The 20,109-nt window shown below is 35.8% G+C and overlaps 4 protein-coding genes, 1 non-coding gene and 1 pseudogene across 5 annotated transcripts; all 6 read left to right on the top strand.

Moving 5' to 3' along the window:
* The first annotated feature begins 1,520 nt into the window (after positions 1–1,520).
* TRNAR-CCG (transfer RNA arginine (anticodon CCG)) lies at positions 1,521–1,593 on the top strand. Its single transcript has one exon. It is a non-coding gene; the product is annotated as a tRNA-Arg (tRNA).
* Positions 1,594–2,114: 521 nt separating this feature from the next.
* Positions 2,115–3,308, top strand: LOC145595492 (2-hydroxyisoflavanone dehydratase-like). Its single transcript, XM_081651909.1, has one exon. The coding sequence runs from the start codon at positions 2,227–2,229 to the stop codon at positions 3,259–3,261; it is 1,035 nt and encodes a 344-aa protein (XP_081508035.1). The 5' UTR covers positions 2,115–2,226; the 3' UTR covers positions 3,262–3,308.
* Positions 3,309–4,669: 1,361 nt separating this feature from the next.
* On the top strand, positions 4,670–5,939 carry LOC145595321 (2-hydroxyisoflavanone dehydratase pseudogene; annotated as a pseudogene).
* Positions 5,940–7,194: 1,255 nt separating this feature from the next.
* Positions 7,195–12,255, top strand: LOC145594827 (UDP-N-acetylglucosamine transporter UGNT1-like). Its single transcript, XM_081651166.1, has 10 exons — positions 7,195–7,396; positions 8,587–8,663; positions 9,467–9,628; positions 9,757–9,890; positions 10,365–10,495; positions 10,599–10,643; positions 10,750–10,847; positions 11,063–11,170; positions 11,606–11,662; positions 11,755–12,255. The coding sequence occupies exons 1-10, from the start codon at positions 7,249–7,251 to the stop codon at positions 11,827–11,829; spliced, it is 1,035 nt and encodes a 344-aa protein (XP_081507292.1). The 5' UTR covers positions 7,195–7,248; the 3' UTR covers positions 11,830–12,255.
* Positions 12,256–13,067: 812 nt separating this feature from the next.
* On the top strand, positions 13,068–17,110 carry LOC145595803 (uncharacterized). The gene is made up of 5 exons (XM_081652228.1): positions 13,068–13,664; positions 14,257–14,356; positions 14,526–14,625; positions 15,900–15,988; positions 16,592–17,110. The coding sequence occupies exons 1-5, from the start codon at positions 13,388–13,390 to the stop codon at positions 16,878–16,880; spliced, it is 855 nt and encodes a 284-aa protein (XP_081508354.1). The 5' UTR covers positions 13,068–13,387; the 3' UTR covers positions 16,881–17,110.
* A 1,031-nt stretch (positions 17,111–18,141) lies between these two features.
* Positions 18,142–19,020, top strand: LOC145594895 (ATP synthase subunit b', chloroplastic-like). Its single transcript, XM_081651243.1, has one exon. The coding sequence runs from the start codon at positions 18,275–18,277 to the stop codon at positions 18,929–18,931; it is 657 nt and encodes a 218-aa protein (XP_081507369.1). The 5' UTR covers positions 18,142–18,274; the 3' UTR covers positions 18,932–19,020.
* The last annotated feature ends 1,089 nt before the right edge of the window (positions 19,021–20,109 follow it).

Raw genomic sequence — 20,109 nt, 5'->3', positions numbered from 1 at the left:
AAAAGTTAATATTCCGCATAATGAAACTACATGAGAAACATATAAATTTAATACAAATATATGAGTTTGCATGAGTTCATTTCTTAATTAGTATATTTCAAAGTTAATAACATGAATCGTGGTTAAGTTTTTGATATATTAAGATGGCACATTCCAACAAAACAAACTATTTACTACCTCCGTTTCTTATTACTCGCAACAAAGGGGTATTATTTGTGTGATATAAAATATTCATTTGTTGCAAGTAATAAGAAACGGAGGTAGTATTAAGAACTAAGCAATTATTAAAGTGAATTTTGTTTTGTACTTAGCATTTGACAACCCATTACTCCTCATATTCTTCATGGTAAGGTGGATTGCTGATGCACAGTTCTAGGTGGACATTGATCGAAAAAGGGTATAAACAAGCTTTGTGTTGTAAAAATCACATTATTGAACTAGATTCTAAACTAAGGGCCTGTTCTCATTGACTGAACTGAACTGAACTGAACTGAACTGAATTGAGCTAAACTGAATTGAACTGAACTGAACTGAATTTCAACGTAAGAGAACAGGCCCTAACAAATTTATAAATGATAAAAGAAATTTGTCAGATCATATGTACAAGAATAATTAGTTCATTACAATTTAAAAGAAAACCATAATGGTATGATGTGTAGAAATGAATTCGAAAAGTATATACGATCAAACAATCTAAAATTACAGTGAATACGAGGTGGAAGATAATATGATGTGAGGTAATCTTTTAATTATTGATGTGATTTTTGCATAGGTGGTAATTAATATGATTTGGGATAAATTAACTAATTTTAAAAATACTATAACTATTCGTTTGAACAAAAACTTTTGTATACATCCGGTTTACACTAATATTAGTGTACATCGAGCAATATAAGGGTAACTTTTAGCTAATTTTAGGGTAACTTTTTGCCTGTTTTTGGATAAACTTAAACATAATACAGTTTTTATATAAATAGACAAAAAGAAAAGTTTTATAAAGGTAATTTAATTACATTCAATCACTAATAATTGATTTTTAGTCATTTAAAATGTGATTCTTTTCTAATAAAGTGTAGATAATTTTTATTTGAATTGGGTTACTTTTACTCATATTGGGGTAACTTTTATTCATTTTAGAGGTAACTTTTAATTACTTTAAACTATCTTTATAATGGATGTACAATAATTATTGTACACCCGATTTTTTTAAAAGTTTGTGTCGTTGAAAAGGCATGAGATCACCACGATTTGGATTAGATGTATGGAATATATTGAGTGTGATAGATGGTAGAAAAACCATATCTCTAAATCTCTAATTAATTTTATAGATTGGAGTTATTATATTATGTCTTCAAAAAAATCTTCTAATTATTGATGTGATAAATACACACATGGAATCTAAATTCTTGATCACGCAAGTACGGAGTACTTTGTAAAGATAGATTGGCAAGGGAATCCTACAACAAATAAAAAAATATTCTTATTATTATAAGTTAAATCGGAACTAATTATCAGAAGAAGATCGCGTGGCCTAATGGATAAGGCGCTCGCCTCCGGAGCGGGAGATTGTGGGTTCGAGTCCCACCGTGATCGTTTTTTTTTTTTTAAAGTTCAATCTTTTCATCAATTATTTCTTTTCTTTTTTTTTTTTTTTCTTTTTTCTTTTCTCTTTTTTTTTTTTTTTTTTAAATATTTAAATTATTGTTCACCGCAATTATAATTTTCAATACTCATGTTTCATGTACTGTCATCTACTTGCAAAAGTATTTTAGCTCTTTTCATTTAAAATATTTTAATGATACAAAAAAAAATTAAGTCATTGTTCATTGTAATTATAATTTTCAATATTGTTTTTGCTTTTCATTAACCGGAAAATATGCAATAATCCGATCTCGCTTAAATTACAAATAGTACATTAGTTAATACGGAGTAACATAACAACACAAATAATTTCACGTTATTACAATTAAGCTCAATTAATGGAGGGTGCATCAACCCCGACAATTCCACCGTGATTATGTTTGTCCCTTATAAAAGATGTGACATTGTATTTACATGAGATGTGGGTACCCGTACACTCCAAAATTAAAATACATCCATTTTTTCAATCTTTGCCAAGTGCCCATTTCTTTCTCCCTTAAATTAAGCAAACAAATCCTCGTTATTTCTTTCTACTCTATCTTTCCAAATCTAACTCCTTTCACTCTCAAACTACACTTGAAAAAGATGGCTAAAAACCATCTTCTTCTTTCTTTCTCCTTCTTCCTAGTACTATTTCTTGCTCAAATTTCTCATATTTTTGCCAAAAACCCTTCTAAATCCCCAATTGTAATCCAACCTTATATTATCGACTATCGAAACGGCACCGTTACGAAATACTACAACGGCCCGGCATCTTTTGTTCCCCCACCAGTTGATTCTCAAGTTCAATCCAAAGATATAACCATTCCTTCACCTTCCTATCACAATCTTCGGGCCCGGGTTTTTCTTCCGGCCCGACCCGACCCGTACCGGAAGATCCCTGTCCTTCTTTACTTCCATGGGGGAGCCTTCTGCATTGGCTCCGCCTTCGGTTGGGGTGATAGTCATTACGTGGCAAGGGTCGCGGCCGAAGCCCGGGTAATTGCGATAGCTGTAGACTATCGCTTGTACCCGGACTTCACGGTCCCCGCGCCTTTGGAAGACGCATGGGCTGCCCTCGAGTGGGTGGCAGCCCATGCGTCTCGCACTGGGCCCGGGAATGACCCGTGGGTGGCCCAGTACGGGGATATCGGAAGGATCTTCGCGGGAGGGGATAGCTCAGGTGCTACAATAGCCCACAATCTAGCAGTTCGGGTCGGGATGGGGCATGGGCCGCACCTTGCGGGTCTGTTCTTAGCCATGCCATACTTCCTCGGGTCAAAGCGGGTTCCGCTCGAGCCCAAGTGGTTCCCGTTTTCGCCGAATTATAAAGTATGGCCTTATGTATGCAATCATTGCAAAGGCGGGGTTAATAACAAGTTCATTAACCCGTTTGGGCGCGGGGCCCCGAGCATTGCCCACCTCAGCTGTAAGAAGTTGTTGGTGTACACAGCCGAGGTGGACGAGCTTCGGGGCCGTGCTATATGGTACTACAAACGGGTTAGGACGAGCCGGTGGCCGGGTCAGGCCCGGTGGATTGAGGCCAAGGGACAATCTCATATTTTCCATATATCGAAACCAGATGATCCAGCAACAACTAAATTGGTTCGGGATTTATCCGCATTTATTAATTCTAATTGAGGTTTTTGTCTTAGTGATCAAATAATATATGGAATACTTTTTATATATACAGCCATTTTGCAGTGATAACATCTTGTCGACAAATTTCGTATAGTACTACAGAGTCTATAGTGAATTAGTGATACACTTAAAAGAGTAATTGTTGGTTACTTGCTTAGTTTTAAATAACTTCAAATTGAAAGCTATATATAGTGACATAGTGTTGTGTAACGAATGTGTGGGAATTTGGGAGAATATAGAAAACATTATGCAAGGAGTACGAGTATTATTTTTGTGGCCGTCTAAAATAGAAATATCATTTATGATTTAGAAATGGAGGGACTAATGTGAATGCGTGACAAATGAGATATGGAGAGTGTTACTCTAACTTGATTAGTTGGTTGAAGGGTTGCTTGTTGTTGGCACAATAGTACATAATTAAAGGCCGATATAGTGATATTCAAAGGTTTTAGACAGTCTTGTTTTTGGTGTTCAACCTTAATTATTTTCTAATGGCCTTTCCTCTTCGTTTCTTGGCTCTTCTATTGTTCCCCACTTTAAAGGTTTTTTCCTTTTTTGTTTGGAATTGTTTTGTACTTTAGACACGAAGCATTTTTTTCGCAAGAGATATGACTCAATGACTCATATGAGCAACTTATCATGAAAATTGCCCCTAAGTCCGTAACTTGTTAATTTATAATAGCAATACGCTTTTGGACTTTTGATACATAATAAAATGTGGACCTTTTGGCCTTTGACTTGGGTGGGCTTTTGACCCAATAACAACCTTTAATAGTTTGTAACTTTGTATAGGGATTTAAGTGGTCATTTGAGCACACTATTAAATCGTTTAAATAAATTATTCAATTTTAAAGTTGGTTTTTTCCTTAATAATATTTATTTAATTTATTTTTTTTGACAAAGAAAACACAAAACAAACAACAACAGCTAAAAGGAAAAACAAAGTAAATCTCTACGACGAGCCGCCCCGGTTTTTTCCTTAATAATATTGTTACTTGCTAGTTGCTACAAAGGAATACTCCAATTCTTATAGGTCTTGACATAAAAGGTGATTTCACAAATCACAAATAGCATTATAAGCCTTGACATAAAGGTGAAGAGGGAGGGAGGGAGTTGAAATTATCGTATTAACTTTTAATGTTGACAATCCTTACAACAAATGTACATAGGAAACTCAAGCTACATAAGTGAAAGCTATAAAAGTAGTGTAGTTTGACAGTTGACACTACTTTGAGTACAAATAGAGCAGCCTAAAAATTAAATGTATAATATAGTTAAGGAATAACAATCGTCAACACTGATAGTAACTTCCAAGTGCTCATATCTTCCACATTTCAAAAAAAACAATATAGTGGCCAGTTCTTCCTACCTTATCTCCAACATATAAAAATCTTTCTCCACTCACAAATACACAACAATGGCCTTACTTACACAAAACCATCATCTCTTCACTCTCTTCTTCCTCTTAGTAAAACTATTGCTTGCTCATACTTCAACATCTGAGACCATTTTTTCTCCAATCATACTTCAGCCTTACATTATTGATTATCGCAACGGCACCGTTTTGAGATACAATGCTACCACCCCACCCTCTATTGTCCCCCCTCCTAATGACACTCATGTGCAATCCAAAGACATCACCTTCCCCTCTTCTTCCACCCGAAGTCTCAGGGCTCGGGTTTTTCTTCCAGCCCATCCTGACCCGGCCCGGAAACTCCCTGTACTCATTTACTTCCATGGGGGAGCCTTTTGCATTGGCTCCCCATTCTACATTGGTGACAGTGTTTTCGTGGCTAGGGTCGCGGCTGAGGCCCGGGTTCTTGCGATAGCCATAGACTATCGCTTGTACCCGGAGTTTACGGTACCTGCTCCATTTGACGATGCATGGGCTGCCTTCAAGTGGGTGGCAGCCCATGCGTCTACTACCGGGCCTAGCCACGAACCGTGGCTAACCCTATACGGAGATCTTCAAAACATCTTTGTTGGAGGGGATAGTGCAGGGGGCACTATAGCTCATAACTTGGTACTCCGGGCCGGGCTTAGCCCTGGCCCACGCTTCACCGGTCTCTTCTTAGCCATGCCTTATTTTCTCGGGTCAAAACGGGTTCCACTTGAGCCCAAAGGCATTGCGTCCTCTACCAATTATATAGTATGGTCTTATGTTTGTAATAATTGTACAAATGGAGTTGATAACGCGTTCATTAACCCATTTGGGCCCGGGGCCCCGAGCATTTCCCACCTCGGGTGTAAGAAGTTGTTGGTATACACAGCCGAGGTGGATGAGCTTCGGGGCCGTGGGATATGGTACTACAAAAGGGTTAAGGCTAGCCAATGGGCGGGTCAAGCCCGGTGGATCGAGGCCAAGGGAGAAACCCATGTATTCCATATACTGAAACCTGAAGATCCAGCAACAACAATATTGATTCAGGATTTGTCAGCCTTCATCAACACTGATTGAAGCTTTTTGTCGTTAAGATCAGATTGTATACTTATTTTACTTTGCATTTTTGTCATGAGATTACCTCATTAATTAATGAATTTCATTAAGGGATCGGAATCTCAACCTAAGTGATACACTTCTAACAATAAAAGGTTTTTGTATGTGTTCGTCTGAATTTGTGTTCTTACAAATACATTATACTATAAGTATAATGTCTACTTATATTAGATGTTACACACAAGGTCAATGATCTTATTAAGAGTAATATGTGAAAGCTCGATCTTTTTTTGTTTTGTGAAAGATTGAATTTTAACTTAATATATATTTGATCCACGAGTACTTCATATTGTGTATTAATAAAATAATATGTGATTTTAGAGTCCGAAGGGATTATATAGTTATTAGTTAAGTAGGAGCGTAAAGTATAGCTCGTTCATATATCAAATAATCTAAAGTATAGTTTGATTGTTAGGCTTTTTTGTTGGGACAAAGCATAATGCATAATCAAAGCTTTAAGCAGCCTTGTTTAGGTCTTCTACCTTTATTCTTACAAATTTCAATTGTGATAGTGGAATGTTCATTTTGTTATTTTGGCTCTTCTTTTTTTTCGCCATCTTTTAAGTTGGTGTTAAGAATATTCTTTATTCTCTAAAGCTATTCCTTTTATTTTCTAAGGGAGTGAAATATATTGGTGATGTACTCCTTATTGTTTAGTTATATATATAATCAAATTTCAATCCAATTTTAAGATTAATTACCTTAAACATTTTTGGTACAATGATGTCCATGTAGAATTGTACTTCAAACCATGTAAACAAAAAGCAAAACCCCAAACTAACTAACCCAAGCTCCCAGATGGATGCAATTTTGGTACTAATGTATGATGATACTCGTACATTATTTTTAAACTTCCCACTAAACTAATTACAAAGTAGATAATATATAGCTTGAACTTGTTATACATAGAGAGAACTTGCATTCTTGTAATAAACCCAAACTTAAGCAAAGTAGAGTGAGTTGATCAACCCAATTACCCAATATTGAAATCGAACTAATTCAAATTGAATTGACTTGATGGACCTATGAAACTATGCATGCATGGTATAAGTAAAAGAAAAAAAAAAGTTCAACATCAAGACTTTCACATATAAAATTAGTACAAAGACACAATGTCAAAATAAAGTAACTTTAAATTTAGGCGTGTTTTACAAATTGTATATTAGACTCAAATTATATACTCGTATCTAATACTCCGTATTGACCTATTTCAATAAATATACAAAAGTTAAATGAAGTGTCCATGTTGTAGACAGATTTCCAACCTACGATTCCCAATACAAGAAGAATTGTCCAAACCCCGCGATAAATGAAACAATATTTGGTCGGATCGGATTTAAACAGACGCCAAGAACGAACTTGACCACTGCCGTCTACGTTCCTTTTCGGACCCATCTTCTTCTTCATTTCGTTTGAATTCAACCCACAAAAATCATTCATTTCTATTCAATCATCATTTCCAGAAAAAAACAAAAAAAACAGGGAAATCGATGAGAGAGATTGAGATGGGTTCGAATTCAGAGAAGAACAATTTGCTACCGGTTTCTGATCCTCCCAAAGGCGACGATAAACTCTTTCGAGGTTCCGCCATGACTAAACGTGGAGCTTATGCTGCCATTTCTTACATGGCTTGTGCTGGTATTTTACCACTTTCTCTCTCTTCTAGGTTTTGTGATCTCTTCTGATTGTTGCTGATTTCTATTGTATGTGATTGTGATTCGAAATGATGAATTGATTTGGATTGAATTTTTTGAGTAATTTCTGTGTGATTGTGGTGCTTTGGGTTAGTTATTTTAGGGTGGAATTCGTATTTAATTGATCGTTAATGGAATTCGACTTTGATTGATTGTGATTTTGGTTGTAGTAGGTTTGCAAATTGGAGCTTTAAGAAATTTAGGATATTGGCTGTTGTAGGCTTACGGCAAGCAATTAAGGGATGCTCAGGAGTAGTCATGGATTTGATATTAGCCTGGAATTCTGGAAGTTTAAAATTCTAGAACTAGTTTTTGTAGATGGTGATTTCTGCCTAAATTCTCTCCCTAATGGATCACTAATGGATGTAATAGAGTTTGATGGATGATAGAGTGTGTTCGTTGTCGATATTATCATGAAATTGATTGACATGGTGCCTTATTAGAGAAACTATCAAACTATGATGCAGACGTAGAAGTTATTGAGTATTGCTATGGCTATGGGGTTAATAGTGATTGAGCCATCATGGTTTAACTTTAACAGCTTGCTGCTAGCAGGGTTGGTGTGGTTGTTTGAGAGGTGAAATACATTTGGAGTACATTTGGAGCAAAACTTAATGGGTCTTTGTTATGGCTAACGTTATTGAATTATTGATCCCTTTCATCTAAATAAATGTCAACAGTTTAAATAGCTTAGAAGTTTAAGAAAGCTTTTGATGAGGAATTGCATAAGGAAGTTAAACATTCAGTAAACCGGATGCCTCATTTATAGGTTGGCTGGTTGGGGAAGGATTACATGGCTGAATGTTGTCTCATATGTGAAAGGTGTGTACATGCTTTAGGAAAAATATAATCAATTTTGAAAGTATTAGTCATTTAGCCCCAAATGAAGAAGAAAACATTGAAGACATTTTAGCTTTTTTTTAGTGCATTTAAGATTATACATGCATTATAGTACTAAAATTTTCTCTTCTTGGTTCTGGTCTTTTCTTTTTATGAAAATCTGCTCCTGCGGTTATTCAATTGAGGCAGGTCTAGGGGGGAGGGGCTGTCTGGGAACAATCGCAAGGAGGTTGTTTATATGTGGGCTAATGTTATGAAATAGAAAGAAATTGAGCTGGCATTTCCTTTTTGCAGTGCTCTTGATATTGTTCAATAAGGCTGCATTGTCGTCATATAACTTCCCAAGTGCAAATGTAATCACCCTTTTCCAGGTAAGCTGCTGCTAAAATTGTTGGTATATTCATATTTATTTATTTTCTTATATATTGTGATGTGAGGCGTGAAGTTACTGCTTTATGCAACATAATATTGACATATGACCTTTTGCCTTGTAATATGAGAGTCTTCTTGATATTTTTGAGCAGACACATTTGAAATGAGTAATTTTTTACTAATGTATATCATTAGTTAAAAAAGCTAGATGGAGTTAATAGTGCCTTTTATCATTCAATAAAGCTCTCTCTCCTTTTTTTTTGTTAATAATCAACTCTTGTATGATTAGGATCTTAGTAAGCTTTCTTTTATAATTTACTGGCTTATTAGTTAAACCTGATTTGAAGCAAGTCAGGGTGCCTGAAAAATTATTTTTTGCTATACATATAGAGTAGAAAGCATCTATAGCGGCTAGGTTGGCTACTTCATTATCAGTCTTCTTTTTTTCTTATGTAGTGTGTCAAATATATTAGCTTATCCTATTACTGATTTAGTGATTTGTTATGGATGGATACATCAAGTCTCGGTTAAAAGGCAGTCCACCTATACTTAGTCAGAACTGATGATAATTGCATTGCAGTTAATGTCTTGTACGAAGTATGTTTTTGCTTGTTGTGGATGGTAATGGTGGATCCTTATGAATTTTTTCATGATTGCAATTTGCAAACTATCTGCTAGTCAAACTGTTCTATGATGGAATGCTTTTTCATACATGCAGATCTATGAGGAGTTCTTTTTTATTTTTAAAATAAACTCATACCTGGGAACACATTCTGATAATGTGATCTGTCTGTGCCTGCAGATGGTATCTTCATCTACATTTCTCTATGTGATGAAACGCTTGAAGCTCATTTCTTTCACTGTTGCAGAGTCATCGACTGCTCTTGATAACTCTGTAACTCTTGTTCCTTTGAAAACACTGATGCACACTCTACCTCTTGCATTTACCTATTTGATGTACATGGTATGCATTGATGATAACTATGTGTTATTGGAATGCATTCTTTTTTTTTTCTTTTTCTTTTTCTTTTTCTTTTTTCTTTTTTTTTTTCTGCTTCTATTATAATATATTTTTTTCCATTTCTTTTGAAGTTAGTTACCATGGAGTCTGTGCGTGGTGTAAATGTTCCTATGTATACTACTCTGAGGAGGACTACTGTGGTCTTTACAATGGTTATGGAGTATATTCTGGTCCGGCAAAAGTATACTTCCTCTATCGTTGGAAGGTAAAAGTTATATTTTTGCTACTGCCCATCAGTGGTGGGATACATATTCTTTATATGCGTTCATCTGGAATATATGAACCTTTTTATTATATATTGCTTGATTGATCATCACAAGGAGACGGTTATGTCTGTAATCTCATAAACAGGTAAAAATAGAAAATATATGGCTAACTCTTATTGTGTCTGCTTTTGGATTTAGATCAAATTCTGGGAGTCTTTTTCAAGTTACACAATACACATTGTGTTGGTTTTTACCGTAGATTGTTCGCCTTGAAATTAGATTTTATTGTCTTTTTTCTTCAGCTTTATGGAGAAAACCTTTCTTAGAATATGGTTATTAAGGAAGCTGCATGGAGTGTGGCCTGTGTGGGATTGTAGTATTTAGAGTTCTTTGGAGATTATGGATTTATGGCTGCCTTCTCTTTTTCTTAAGTGCTTTGTAGTCACAATTATTTTTTTGTCTTATTGGTTCAGTGTAGGGTTGATTATTCTTGGTGCATTCATTGCTGGTGCTCGAGATCTGTCATTTGATGCTTATGGCTATGCAGTTGTATTTCTGGCCAATATTACTACGGCTATATACCTTGCAACTATTGCTCGAATTGGTGATGCATCATTATTTTCATTTCATTTTCCCCAACTAATCTAATATATTCTGGTCTATTGAAGCTTAACAAACCTTTTTTATTTTATTTTATTTTTTCTCAGGTAAATCCCGTGGCCTCAATAGTTTTGGACTTATGTGGTGTAATGGTGAGATTCCAGATCTTTTATAAAATAATGTACTTACGACTCACAGCCTTGCTACATGATGTATCAGTTTTCTGCCCTTGATACCTATTTTTTGGGTGAATTTTAGGTATTCTTTGTGGACCAATATTGCTGTTTTGGACTTATGTGAGAGGTGATCTGGATATCACCTTCAACTTCCCTTACTTTTTCTCTCCTGGCTTTCTGGTACATAAATGATCCCTTGATTCATTTGTTGCTCAACTCTACATGCATGCTTATTGCTGAAGCCTAGCATGTTTTGTTCTGCTAAAGGCTTTTCTTTGTATAATATCCATATTTTCATCATCCCACATGGCAAGAATAGCTAAAATGCTTTCCTGATCATTGACTTAAAATGAATCGTATCCCCCCCCCCCCTATCTTGCTTCCTCTTCTTGCAGGTCGTTTTGTCCTTTTCTTGTGTGCTGGCGTTCTTCCTCAACTACAGTATATTTCTTAACACCACACTCAATTCAGCATTAACACAGACAATTTGTGGTAATCTGAAGGTATTTACAGTTTCCTTTTGTTACTTTTGTTATTTTGCCAGGTTCCTTTGGTTTATATAAACATAATAGAAAACTTGAAAAAGTTGATGGATCCATGCACACTTGAATCAAGTCCCACAGTTATTGACAAGACGATAGGGGCTGTGAAACAGCCTTGCACGAACTCTCTCTATCTGTAAAATAGTTTTCTGTGGTGGTTGGGTGGGTTGGGGTGTTGCAGCTGCAGGAGGTGAGCTCAGCCTCTTGGTGGTGAGGTAAATAGGTAAAATAAAAGGGAAAGATAATAAAAGTATGTGAGTTGAATAAGCATATAGAGAACAAGGTCCTTAACTCTATTCCTTTTCTAGTGTCTTATAATCAATCACCTTTGTTGCTTCAAATTATGTAATGTACTTGAAAGTACAAGTATCTTATTTCCATACTGTTATTTTGTAGGATCTTTTCACCATTGGACTGGGTTGGATAATATTTGGTGGATTACCTTTTGATTTGGTGAGTAAATTGGAATTGATGTTTCTGTTTATGATCTCTATATGATAATATTGTCTTGAGTAAATTGGTAATGACGTGCATTATGCTTGCAGCTGAATGTTATTGGACAATTTCTGGGTTTTCTGGGATCTGGTTTGTATGCCTACTTTAAGCTGATAGGCAAGTAGCCTTTTAGGGCCATTGCTTATTACACTGGACGGCTATTCATTTACTGCTGAGTGCTGGCTGTGGTTGCTGTCGCTCGTTTACATATGCAGTCACTTGAAATCTAATAGGAAATACATTTGATAACATGAAGCTAGAACAGCTTGACAAGCAGCTAGGGTTTGTCAATGACAGTAGGACTGATTCTGTTGGAGCAACAGTTATCTTCCCTGATTACGGTGAATTGTTAGGAGTATATCAGAAGGAAATTGAATACTTGAGCACTGATCTGCGGCTACATCAATTATTTTATCAAATTGGTGATTTCTAGGTTTAGTTTTTTCTACCCTTTTTATTCCTTGGGCAAAGTTTTTGGTAAATATTGTAATTCTTTTGCCCATGTATTTACTGTACTCTTTGTGATAAACTACTGAAAAGATTTGGCTTGAGTTGAGATTTGCCTATTTGGGCTAGTCCTTCAAAGATTGTTTTTTGTATTATTGCTTTGAATCCGATCCATATGCACTTATACAAAATTCTCGAGAGGTTAATGGATGTAGTTTTGAATGAGGACAAGTTAGTATAAAATGATCAACATTTTTTTTTAAATAAGTATCCCATATTTTGATACTAGTAGCATTCTCAATAATGGTTGCTTCCTTCAACCCATCATTTGTGTATCATTATACAAATTATTTTCTAGTGTTTGTTTGATTGTTTGGATGACTCTTTATGAGTAATATAAGATTTACACGAATATCTAAAAGAATCAAAATTCCGTCTATTTACTAAAATTTTAATGCTTTCACTCTCTTTTAACTTATGGAAATCCAATGATTGAGGATTTTATCGTAAATTGAGATTATTTTATAGGACCTGTGACATGTGTGGCAGAGTTAAGCAAATAACATTTCAAAATTGGTTCATGTTTGATTTGACGAACATTATTGCATTAAGTATATTCACCTCCCAAGTACAGACTACAAAGTAAATTGTAAAAATGTTTTCGAATGTGATAATTCCGATCAATTGAGCATACGAGGCAATTAGTGCATTGTTTGTAAATTTTTCAATATTACATACTCTACAATAGATAAAGGTCTATTATACACTCGGATATACAGAGTGACATTTACGGATTATACAGTACACACTTGTAGCCCAAAAGGGAGACTTTAAAAAAGGCGCCTAAATAAACAAGTGTAATAAGTTGGGCAATGACCAAAGGCAGGCATCAAACACCACAGCAGGCACCATTCGCATCATCATTCATCAATCATCACCTTCCTTCTCCAATTCTCCTCTCCATATTTTCTCTCTCCTCTTTCTCTCTCTTTCTATATCAGAGGAATCACCAGACCACCCTACATTGCCTTTCTTCGCCCTAAAACCAAAGCAAATCCAATCTTCGCAATCTCATAATACTCTATTATATGATATCCTCCTTATTGCGTGTTTCTCTCATCTACGAATCCTCCTTAATCCGCCATTAAAGCTCTGCATCAAAAGAACGAAGAGAGAGAAAGAGGTAGAGGAAGGAGAGAGAATCCTGTTTTTTTGGTGTCAATTTCATTTTTGATTATGCGAAGATTAAGCTTCAAGGCGGCTAACAGAGAGGATGAATTGTTCGGCAAACGCGAAGGTAGGAGAGGAGGATTGCAGTTGTCTAGGGTTCCGTTTGAGGTGCCTCCGTCGTTGTCATCTTCGTCGTCGAAAGGTCGCCGGAGTTTTTGTCGGAATTCGTCGTCGGTTTCAACGGCGTTGTCGATTGTGAGTTCTAGAAAGAGTTTTTCGTATGATAAGCTTTCTCAGGTTCCAATTCATCTCACCATTTTCAAATTGGATGGCACCTCTTTCGGTATGTTTTTCTCTCTCATTTTTTTCATCTCATATCGTTGTTTTCTGGTGTTGTAATTTAAATTCAATATCAATTGGAATAATGCAAATGATATATGATATATGGATGTTGTAGTTGTTTCGGATGTGGCGATTGTTGAATTTTCAGATATTGCTAGGTTTAATTGTTTGAGAGTGATGTTAATCTTGATGATTTCTTGGTAGATTTTGTGTTGCCTCGTCGTAATTTGTGATGCAATAGGACTTTTAATCGAAATTGAGACACTAACAAAGGAATTATATGTGAATTTGTTATTAGATGGTTATATTTCTGCATATCTTATTATTTTTGTTTGATTTGGTGAATTTTAAGGCATTTTGCGTAATGCTCGAAATTTATTGTCATAGCTCATAGAGAGTGGGGGACATTTGAAGGAACTTGTGATTTGTGAACAATGAATATGTTTGGAAGACTGGTTATCGTTTGATTTTGATACAGATAGTCAAATACAGATCTCCTTAAGGAATAATGTGTTATATTTAAAGTATTGTAGGCTTAGCCTATAGGTGTATTGTTTTAATTAGATTATGAGGTTAATTGAACGGTTTTGTAGGAATTGAAGTCATAAAGATGGCTACGATATCTGATCTCAAGCAGGCAGTGGAGAGCTATTTCAGTAATTTGCCTACGGCTGAAACTGGCAAGATTTCATGGTATGGAATTTTATTTACATCTGTAAATTGACTTTAGATATCTATACTAGAGAAAAGAGAGGGAATATCGTCTATAACGATTCAACACATACAGCTTTATTTTCATGATTTTTTTTTTTTCCAACTTGCTCTGACTAACCAATTCTGGTTTACCTATTTCTGTTGATAGGAGACATGTATGGACACAATTTTGCTTATCTTATCGTGGTCAGAAGCTGCTAATTGACAATGAGTATATCAGGAGTTATGGTGTCAGGGATGGTGATGAGGTATGTCTCGCTTGCATACTCATTGAAACTTTCAGTGCTCTGACATTTTTGTTGCAAGCAGCATGGGAAATTATGTCATATTGGTGTTGTAAATGAAAGTGAATCACATAGAGACTGATCCTTTCTAAAACTTTACCCTTGGTTGTTTTCAACTGTGTACACAATCCGTTGTTGTCTACAGTAAAGCAAAATCTACTTACATGTTAGTTATTAGTTATAGTAGCTTTTCTCAAGTGAAAGTGAGAAGTCTTAAATTTTTAGCAATGTTTTGTGCTGGCAGTAAATTCTAGCTACGTTGGATTAATTCGAGTCTACTTTACACTAAGTGTAATGTATGATAGGGACTAGGGAGGTAAAACCTGTGAGCCATTTAATTTATGGTAGTTGGTTGCTTGTAGACCAGCTTTTAGCTTGGTTGTGATGATAAGGTGTTTCCTATTTAATTATGAAGTATTATCTTTGTCGCTGCAAGCTATCCTATTCCAAATAACTGTTAGAGCACGTCACTGTAGCTTTCCTTTTGGTGAGTATAAGCTCTCAATTTTGAGCTTGGGTTGCACTGCATTCTTGCCTCATTGGTCCTAACTAGCATAGGTGAGGACTACTATCTGAACCTCTTTGTTGGTTATGCATTACACGCGAACTTGAAAATAATCCATGACTGAATACTCTAGCTGTGAGTGATATTGATTGTCGTGTCTGTATGCCTGTAAATTTCCATTGAAATTCAAAGAGCTGCTTTTGCAAAATTGAGTACTTTCTATGATAAGCTGTTGTTGAAGATGTTTGTTGCTTTCTATATCTGGAGAACAATCTCTTGTAAATTGATACAGGTAATCTTTCATTTATCTATATGTTGTTTTCTAATATTTTTAATTTTTAATTTTTATTTCATATTTAAAGAGATGGAAATGGTTTTATTGTAATTCACTTAATTGACATAAACTCCTGAGGCTCATACGGGCTTCTCTTAAGTTTCTCTTTACATGCAGTTGTTAATGAAACTTTACCGTGTTGGTCTTATTGGCTGGTAAATTTTTCCTGTTAGTCCTTTGTAGAAGGTTTATTAGTATTGATACTGATGCTTCAGCAATAGAGTTGAGTGTTTTTATGTTGTCTGGGAGGTTGTTTGATGTTTGAACCTTTCCTGATAAGTTATTATACTAGTTTTCCTTCAATTTAATTCTTGCTATATGTCTTCCTGATGTCTAAGTAGAAAACCCTGTTGGGTTAATCCTTCTTTGTGCTGACTTGACCTTACTTGATCTTTGCAGCTTCGTTTTGTTCGGCATGTGTCAATTGCTTACAACCTCATAAAGAAGAGATCAAGAAAACGAATAGAAGCTTCCAAGCCTTGCACAACGTAACACTTCATCTATTGCTCTTTCCATCCTTTTTGCTTTATCCCATGGCTGCAATATAATGTTACACCTATATGGAGATAAGTGGTCTTAAAGGTGGAAAATGCATACTTTAGGACGTTTAGGTAGTGGTTCTAAGGCTGTCATTTCTAAATCATTGGCTTGTTTGTCTTGCTGGTGTATCTGTATAGTGCTGCCTCTAGTGACTGATTTCTGAAGCATGCTGCTCTTTAGACCCGGTCAACTTAAAGAAAAGATCATGAACTACTTTGCTCCTTTTGATTACACTGTTGTTGATCATCACAGAATGAAGAATAAACAATTTTTATGACGGTTTTTATACTTGCTGAAAAGTACTCACTCCCTTAAAGTACACAGATTCATTGATTTTTTTTCAAGAATCTACAATATACGTAGTATTTTTTTTGAAGACTATGTATGAAACTCTTAGTGCTTCTTGATTAGTAGACTATCCAATGGTAATTGCACTGGCTTTGTGCCAAGCAAATAATCTAGACTTGTCTCTCACTTCTCCTTAATTCTAAGTTTTCCTTATTGCACTCTTGATCAAGGAAACTGAATGATTAGGGTGTTCTGTCATGCAGAACAGAGAACAAAGAAGAGGAAATATCACAAGTAGAGGAGGCCTTTGATGATCAGGAGAACCTAAGCTGTCAAGTTGAGGATAACTCGAGTCGCAGTGAATCTATGCTCTCCCATTTATTCAGAGGGTGGTTTTTGTATTCAAGAGTTTCCAACAATGATCAGCTGAAGTTCGAAGGGCAAGCAAATCAATCAAAGTGGACAGGTGCTGGTGGCGTAAGAGGTTGGTTTCATTTTTCTGAAAAGAGACACCCCCGATATTCTTCCAGAGTTTCGCAGGTAGAAATTTAAGTGGTATTACTTGCACAGAAATACCTCAGCTGGAATGGCTTCTCTTGGACGTAGTCATGTATAAACATAATACCACAAAAAAGTTGTATACACATTCACACCACGGGAGTAATTCAAATGCTTGTGTAGAGCATGAAACCCAGTTTTAGGATCAGTTCCTCATACCCGAATATACATTTGTAGCATCTGACACATTGTCACATACAAACAAGCATCAATGAAAATTTTAAACTCTTTATGTCATTTGTCTGCAATCATGTTATATGATCGAGTATGTTTGAGATGGTACTTCATTTTCGTATGTAATGCTTCTTCTCAGAGGAAGAACAAATTAGAAGCGTTTCAGGTGCATTTTTCCTATTAGGGAATCATTTACAATAGAGAAAAGGGTTAGAGAATATCCACTTTGCTACTTGAAAATCTCAGGTAACTACTTCAAGTATAATCTCTTGTTATAAGAGTGAAGAAAGCTGTGTTATTTATATCATACATGTGATCAAAGCTGAATTGATGATAATGTTAGGATACATTTTCCTACATCTAAAGGCCAATCACTCTCTACAACTGCTTGAGCTAATAAAGTGTTAATACAATCTTAATTTGAATTTTCTTTCCCCTAACTTGGTAACCTTCAAATTATTAATATCTTCAAGTTCCAACCTCCTATTGGGCTGGGACAAGTGAAATTTATCCTTATTTTTCTAAGCTTCAAGATTAAAAATCAAATTCAATAAAAATAACATTTATCAATTTTTATACCAAATTTTAGGTATCAACCTTACACTTTGAGCAATTAAGCTACTTGAATTCACTTAGGGTGCTAATCGAGCAAGTTGATCACGAGCTGAGGAGTGCTCGACTCGACTCGAAAGCTTTTTTTATGTTTTAATTCGTGCTCGCTAAAGTTTCGAGCCAATAAAATCTGCTTGACTTGTGCTCGTTAAAGTTTCGCGTCGAGTCGAATTCAAATCGAGCCAACTCGAACCGAGCTTTGACCGAGCTGAGTTCGAGTTGTTCGTGAGCTGCTCAACTCGATTAGCACACTAGTGATTATGATTTTAAAAAATAATAATAATATTACACTACAACTCCTTTCTAATAGGGCCAAAAGAGATTTTTTATAAGTAGTTTTCATAAATTAAAAAAAAAAAAAAAAAAAAAAAAAAAACAATAATTAAGTACCGCAATATATGATCCCAAATTGTGTGGCATACATTGGGATAACCTTTTCCACAATTCCCCCTCCCAAATTCCCCCAAACCACCCCTTCTTCTTCTTCATCTTCTTCCCCAATCAAAATTTCCCACAAATTTTCCAAAAAAATAAAAAAACAAAATCCCTCCTAAACCCAAACTCTCAGTCACATTTACAGAGAACAACCATAACAACCAGCAATGGCCAACATGCTCATGGCTTCCTCCTCCAAATCCCTCCCCACCACCACCCCACCACCATCCTCCACCACCCCTAAACCCAAACTCCCTCTCCTCAAAACCCCACTTCTCAAACTCCCTCAAAAACACCTCAATTTCTCTCTCCTCAAATCCGCCGCCATTTCCGCCGCTCCACTCTCTCTCTCCTACCTCCTCCCCCACCCCTCCCTCGCCGAAGAAATCGAGAAAGCCTCCCTCTTCGATTTCAACCTCACTCTCCCCATTATCATGGCCGAATTCCTCTTCCTCATGTTCGCCCTCGACAAGATCTACTACACCCCTCTCGGTGATTTCATGGATAAACGTGATGCCACCATTAAAGAGCAGCTTGCTGATGTTAAGGATACTTCTTCTGAGGTTAAGCAGCTTGAGGAACAAGCTAATGCTGTCATGCGTGCTGCACGTGCTGAGATTTCTGCTGCTTTGAATAAGATGAAGAAGGAGACGCAGGTTGAGGTTGAGGCCAAATTGGCTGAAGGAAGGAAGAAGATTGAGGTTGAACTTCAGGAGGCTTTGGCTAGTTTGGAGAAGCAAAAGGAGGATACTATTAAGTCTCTTGATTCTCAGATTTCTAATCTTAGTGATGAGATTGTTAAGAAGGTTCTTCCTGTTAATTGATTTTTAATTTCTGGGTTTTGTATAACAATGGATATATTATGATATATGAATATGATTATATTTTATAAATTATACTTTTATGCTTTTTATTTGTGGATTTTGGGATGTTGTTTTTGTTAGTTGTCACTCTATTTCGAATTAATAGTCACGTTGATAGTGTAATTTGAATCACGGAGTAGCTAGACTCAAAGAGCAGTACTCGTACTTGAATAATGTGACTGATGAGGGAGTAATCTACTGTAAGTAAGTTATGCACTTTGGATTTGCCATTCTAATCAGAGATAAGTGTTGTTTATAGTTATCGAATTTGGTAAATTGCACACCAAGTATATGTTTTGTGATGTAATAATGACAGGGAAACTCAAATGGTGCTAAGTGCTAACTTATGGATTTTGTAACTTGGTAAGATGCATCGCGAGTGTATCATCATTATACTTTGATCGAGTTATTCTATGTGATTGTATGATCATTGTACTTAAATCGGGTTGTTGTATTACTTGATTTAGAAAGAACTCGAATTTAAATACTTTATATGGAGTAGAATGCAAATCCAGTAGAAATCAGGAGGTATTCTAATGAAAATAGTTGCATTGGCATGAGAGCATGTCCTTGTTTGCGTCCATTGAGATAGCAGAAGTGGTATAATGTGGAAGAACACTCGAAATTGCCGCTTGGTCTGAAACCAGAATCCAGCATTTCTTGCTTTAAATGAATGGAAATTCTGTGAAATTTGTTCTGTGCCAGTCCAGAAATCATATTGTTGCTTCCTTGTACTTGAACTCGAGCTTTCCATTTCCCTGAAAAGATCCATTGCTTTCTTTCACATAACATGAGCCAAATAACCACATACTCGTATCAAACAACAATATGTAACCTCGGAATCTCATTTCTCTGACTCATCGCTTCAGATAACATTCTAGCATAATCCAAGCTACCACGTTTAGCAAACTTCTCTGTAATTGAATTTCAATATAGACATAAGGGGTTACATATTCATTGACATTGTTATAGATAAAAATGTAAAGCGGTATAGCTTGATATGAAAGAGCTGAGCAGAAAGTACAGGGTAAACAATCTGAGGGTTTTTGGTCATGCAGGAAGACAAAAAAAAAAAAAAAAAAAAAAAAAAAAAAAAACTTGTTGAGATTGGGATTTGAACCGACGCCCTTTCGGACCAG

The sequence above is a fragment of the Chenopodium album genome, chromosome 19 (genome assembly GCF_948465745.1).
Source record: "Chenopodium album chromosome 19, dcCheAlbu1.1, whole genome shotgun sequence".
Classification (NCBI taxonomy): Eukaryota; Viridiplantae; Streptophyta; class Magnoliopsida; order Caryophyllales; family Amaranthaceae; genus Chenopodium; species Chenopodium album.
Note: the sequence above shows the minus strand (reverse complement) of the source record. Positions and strands in the feature narration are given on the sequence as shown.

Excerpts from the sequence above, each read along its gene's own strand:
- LOC145594827 (XM_081651166.1), top strand. The coding sequence starts at position 7,249 with ATGAGAGAGATTGAGATGGGTTCGAATTCAGAGAAGAACAATTTGCTA. Across the intron at positions 8,664-9,466 it reads ATGTAATCACCCTTTTCCAG|ATGGTATCTTCATCTACATT; the intron begins GTAAGCTGCTGC and ends CTGTGCCTGCAG. Across the intron at positions 9,891-10,364 it reads ACTTCCTCTATCGTTGGAAG|TGTAGGGTTGATTATTCTTG; the intron begins GTAAAAGTTATA and ends TTATTGGTTCAG.
- LOC145594895 (XM_081651243.1), top strand. The coding sequence starts at position 18,275 with ATGGCCAACATGCTCATGGCTTCCTCCTCCAAATCCCTCCCCACCACC.
- LOC145595492 (XM_081651909.1), top strand. The coding sequence starts at position 2,227 with ATGGCTAAAAACCATCTTCTTCTTTCTTTCTCCTTCTTCCTAGTACTA.
- LOC145595803 (XM_081652228.1), top strand. The coding sequence starts at position 13,388 with ATGCGAAGATTAAGCTTCAAGGCGGCTAACAGAGAGGATGAATTGTTC. Across the intron at positions 14,357-14,525 it reads GAAACTGGCAAGATTTCATG|GAGACATGTATGGACACAAT; the intron begins GTATGGAATTTT and ends TTCTGTTGATAG. Across the intron at positions 14,626-15,899 it reads GTGTCAGGGATGGTGATGAG|CTTCGTTTTGTTCGGCATGT; the intron begins GTATGTCTCGCT and ends TGATCTTTGCAG.